The 4,987-nt window shown below is 46.3% G+C and overlaps 1 protein-coding gene across 1 annotated transcript in view; it reads right to left on the bottom strand.

Moving 5' to 3' along the window:
* The window catches only part of LOC308379624 (syntaxin-binding protein 4), a gene marked incomplete at both ends in the record, with an annotated part of 40,347 nt that continues 35,360 nt past the window's right edge, over positions 1 to 4,987 (bottom strand). Inside the window, 7 exons of the mRNA XM_080856840.1 lie at positions 1 to 46; positions 960 to 1,011; positions 2,158 to 2,288; positions 2,533 to 2,582; positions 3,259 to 3,375; positions 3,779 to 3,991; positions 4,404 to 4,469. Coding sequence (XP_080712966.1) covers positions 1 to 46; positions 960 to 1,011; positions 2,158 to 2,288; positions 2,533 to 2,582; positions 3,259 to 3,375; positions 3,779 to 3,991; positions 4,404 to 4,469 — 675 coding nt within the window. The remainder of the gene's footprint in view (positions 47 to 959; positions 1,012 to 2,157; positions 2,289 to 2,532; positions 2,583 to 3,258; positions 3,376 to 3,778; positions 3,992 to 4,403; positions 4,470 to 4,987) is intronic.

Here is a 4,987-nt window from a genome sequence, read left to right as displayed (position 1 = left end):
CTAGAGACACTCCTTGTCTGGAGGTGGTGGCCACAGAGTTGATTGGCTGTGTAACAGGGAAAATGAACAGTTAATTAACATAAATAAATCCTACTTGCAAGGCGGTAATTACAGTTACTCAATCAAACCGAGATACTTTGTTTGGTGAGCTTTCTGAAGTTCTGAAGCATGTGAAGATTCAATTGCGTTTGACACTTGAAGAGAAAGTGAAAATATCCCCAAGGATTCTGGACTGCTGCATCATTGTGACACCTGATGTACTTCCCCCTATTCTGCTCCCCTCTCCAATTTCCACAGCGAAGCTTAAGCCACTGTGAGCTCTGACAATGGGCTTCTGAGCTGGTGACACCCTCTCGAGCACAGCTCACATTTTCTCTCTCTCTCTATTCCTACCACTCTCTTGCTCTATCTCTCTCTCTTTGTCCCTCTCTCTTTTCATACCACTCTCTTCCTCTCTTTCTCTCTCTCTCTCTCTCTATTCCTACCACTCTCTGTCACTCTCTCTGTCTCTCTTTGTCCCTCTCTCTTTTCATACCACTCTCTTGCTCTCTGTCTCTCTCTCTCTGTCTCTCTCTATTCCTACCACTCTCTCGCTCTCTCTCTCTCTCTCTTTTCATACCACTCTCTTCCTCTCTCTCTCTCTTTCTCTGTCTCTCTCTATTCCTACCACTCTCTCGCTCTCTCTCTCTCTCTATTCATACCACTCTCTTCCTCTCTCTCTCTCTTTCTCTGTCTCTCTCTATTCCTACCACTCTCTCGCTCTCTCTCTCTCTCTCTATTCATACCACTCTCTTCCTCTCTCTCTCTTTCTCTGTCTCTTTCTCTCCCTCTGTCTCTCTCTCTCTGCTGCAGGAGTGTGGAGAGACACAGAGGTGCTGACAGGTTGATTTCTAGAGCCTCGGGCTGGCCACTGGGACAGTGGAGACACGGCGGAGTTCAGAGTTGGGCTGGACACTCACTCTGTGCAGCTCTCCTTCCCAGCCTCCTCAGCATCGCACCGCACCTCCGCCGCTGAGCAGCAACACAAGAACACAAGACAAGGAGGTGAGGGTTTCACTTCAAGTTCCTGCACAAACAATCACACACACACACGCACATACACACACACACACACACACACACAGACACCCACACACACACAGACACACACATATACACACAGACACCCACACCTACACACACACACACACACACACACACACACACACAGACACACAACACACAGACAGACACACACACAGACATTCACACAGACATACACACAGGCACACACACACACACAAACACCCTCACACACAGACATACACACAGGCACAACTGAAGCAATTTCACCCCTGCAGAGATAGTCTGCATCATCTTTGCATATGTTCACAGATAAGAAGATTCCATAATCTCAGATGTGTTCCAATCCCGCATTTCAAACGAGACAGATTAATGCCCCATCACAACAACAGCGGAGCCAAGCACCTCACACACAATCACGCCATGGGGTTTTAATCTTTTCATCTAACTGGCATTTTCTGGCAAGATTATCACCGTCTAGGTCGCTCACAGCACTGTATTCCTGTCCTTTCATTTGGTCCTGTTACTTCACAAAACTTGAATGCAGGCCTTCATTTACCTCGTAAATACCATCATTACGTTTACCATCAGTAACATCATACATTTGGTATCAATTTAGTGCCAACAATACATCCCTGTTAGCCTCATGGCCTGATGACAGATAATCAACATGAGTTTCAGTAGACGCATGCTTGACATATTTGTGCAGTTATCTCCCATACTGTCCTTAAAATGCACCTTTTATGAAGCTTACACCCTTACACACGGCGATGGCCAGCATGTTGTTTGTTTTGTTTGATTCCCTTTGTTTGACTTCCCATTTTTTGTTGTTGTATTGTTTGTCAGTCTTTGAGTGTCTAGAAATAAAATATATATATATAAAAAAAGTAATATAACTATGTGTTATGCGCCAGATGCTAGCATAGTTTACTATGTGCTATGTTCTCTGAAGCTAGCATAGTTTACCTCTCCTCAGTAGTGTGGCACCTAACACCATAGACATATATAGATAGTCCTTATATGTCTAAGCCTAACACATCCTCTCGACTGAACTGCCCCACTCCCCCAACAGGCCTCTGAGGGCCTCCACCTCACCTGGGGTCTCCACACACAGAGAACACACGCCATCCACCAGCTCCTTGGCTTCGGCCGCCAGCTGACAGGCAGAGTCAGGGATGGGCGACGGGGTGTCTGGACTATCGGCGGCCGGCGACGACCGACAGCTCCTGTGGGGAGACAGGAAGCAGCGGATTAGTTAGGGCTTTATTTGGGTGGCAGTATTCAGACTGATGAGCCATGGTGGAGTAATGTATTTCAGGTAAATTGGGGTTTTCAGTGAGGAATTTAAAAAAGAGTACTACATTCATCAGTACAGCATATTCTAGATTTAGGTACCAAGAGTTGGTTATACAAAGTGGGGTTTCAAGTGAAAATGTATTTATTTAAGAACAAAAAGTAAGTTCTACTCACCCATTTTCCATCCCAAATAACGTTGTGGTGGAGAGGACTTTATGTACATTCTGTGGAAATAAAAAAAAAAACAAGCAGCAACTGAGTTTAAATGTCTTCATCAGCCTATCAGTCTTCCTCTTTTTATACGGAATGGCTTTAGATAGATGTGCTCAGAGTCCCTTTCTGACACTACTTAACTCAGCCTCTAGAGGGCAGTGTAGCAGAGTGGCTGTCCCCTCACAGGCAGAACACAGTGAGGGACCTGCAGTGCTTTACTCAGCCACTAGGGGGCAGTGTAGCAGAGTCGCTGTCATCACAGGCAGAACACAGTGAGGGACCTGCAGTGCTTTACTCAGCCTCTAGAGGGCAGTGTAGCAGAGTGGCTGTCATCTCACAGGCAGAACACAGTGAGGGACCTGCAGTGCTTTACTCAGCCTCTAGAGGGCAATGGAGCAGAGTGGCTGTCCCCTCACAGGCAGAACTCAGTGTAGAACTTGCGATGCCAAGGCCACAGGCTTTTCCCCAGGAGCACCAGTACTGATAAAAATGTATATTTTCAAGATCTAGAAACTAAAGAGGATCTTTTTTTAATCTAGTGACTAGTGTTTCTAGAGGGAAATTATGGCTGTACTACGTGAACATATTACAGAAATACATTATCCCCAAGTCAGCACTTAAGCTACGTAGTTTCAGTATTTCAATAGTTCATTCAGTACGTCTATTCAGTGTGGTCTCATGTCACACCTGAGCGAACACCAGCAGCTTCTTGTTGGAGACCTCCAGGTGTTTGCGCGTCAGCTCTGATCTCCTCAGCTGGTTGTCGATGGCTGACAGCTTCCTGTTGAGATCCATCACGTCCTCCTGCCACACATCACACAAGAGTAACAACTGTGTTGACGTGTTTTGTTGCTGGGCACAGACCCAAGAAGGGGCACTAGTATTATGTTCTTCACTGAGGTCCACTCAAGTTGGCCAAAAAATCTTAACATTTTGCTCCATCGTTACAGTACTTTTCAGAGAGGCTCCATCGTTACAGTGCTTTTACATTTACATTTTGTAGACGCTTTCATCCAAAGCGACTTACAAGGATGTATACACATTTTACACATTTTATACTGCACACTGCACATCAGGAGCAATTAGGGGTTCAGCGTCTTGCTCAACGACGCTTCAACAGGGAATCGAACGAGCAACCTTCTGATAACTATAACTTAACAACTTCTCTACCTCCTGTACCACTGTCGCCAAGACAGGCTTCCAGTACCTTGGTGGCCTCCAGGCCCCTCTGCTTCTGGCCGGCCAGCTGGTTCTTCAGGTCTCTGATCTCGGCCTCCAGCAGCTGGATCACCTCCTCGTAGTCCTGCTCGGCGCTGTTAGACTGCCTCGGCCCCGCCTCGGCCTCTGCCTCTGCCTCCGTCTCCGCCACCTGCAACTTCGTCTTCAGACTCTTATTCTCCTCCACCGTTGCTGTGGCCTTCTGAAAACACACACACACACACACATTCAGTGAAAAGGATATGGATGGCTTTTCACAGCATCATTATCACACAGTGTGTTATGACTTTTCTCCTTCACTACTCTTAATACTTATATTTAAGAACAGCTTCGGTAACTGAATGGAACTGCCACAAATCACTACACACAAACAAACAAACAAGCTCAGAAATGTCGAAGATTCATCAGAGTAAATGAAGATTTATCTGTGTGGTGCATGTATGTGTGGTCTCTTTTTGAATCCGATACAATATTGATTGTTCTGATACGGCTCTTCATCTTTCCCTTACTGTATTCTGTTGACCATGTTGACGCTAAGCTGATACCCATGCACTGATACCCATGCGCTGATACCCATGCGCTGATACCCATGCGCTGACAGCTGTGCCACTCACCTCGGTGGTCTTCTGGAGTTCCTCTTCCAGGGCTTTCTTGCTGTGTTCTGTGTCCTTCAGAAGCATCTAGGAAAACGATAGCATTTCATTCCCAAACACACGACCATGTAACTTCATACCAAATCAATTCTGATATCCACCAAGATTCCGAGGAGGGATGGTGTATCCGTGGTTACAGCTATGCACTACAGCTAGCCCGTGAGGCATCTCTTTCTCTATAATAAACGGCTCTGCTCAAACTGAATCTGCATTGCAGGGAATATGCACCCAATTCTCCTTTGTCACGGTAGTTAGTAACGAACGGAGAGTAGGAATGCTGAATGAGTACCAAGGCAACACAGAGAAGGCATAGGGTGAAGACAGCCAAGAGACTGAACACACCACCAACCTGGAGTTAGGTCAACTGAAACACACTAATCAGAGACGTGTCTGCTAGAGCATACTGCAAGAGTAAGGAGATGAGGGAGTGTCTCGCTAAGGTATGGAGGTGAGAATAGTCACCATCGGAGTGAGGGATTAAGGCAGTGAGAGAGTGAGGCAGTGAGATAGTGAGGCAGTGAGAGGATGAGGCAGTGAGAGAGTGA

The sequence above is a fragment of the Sprattus sprattus genome (genome assembly GCF_963457725.1).
Source record: "Sprattus sprattus genome assembly, chromosome: 18".
Classification (NCBI taxonomy): Eukaryota; Metazoa; Chordata; class Actinopteri; order Clupeiformes; family Clupeidae; genus Sprattus; species Sprattus sprattus.
Note: the sequence above shows the minus strand (reverse complement) of the source record. Positions and strands in the feature narration are given on the sequence as shown.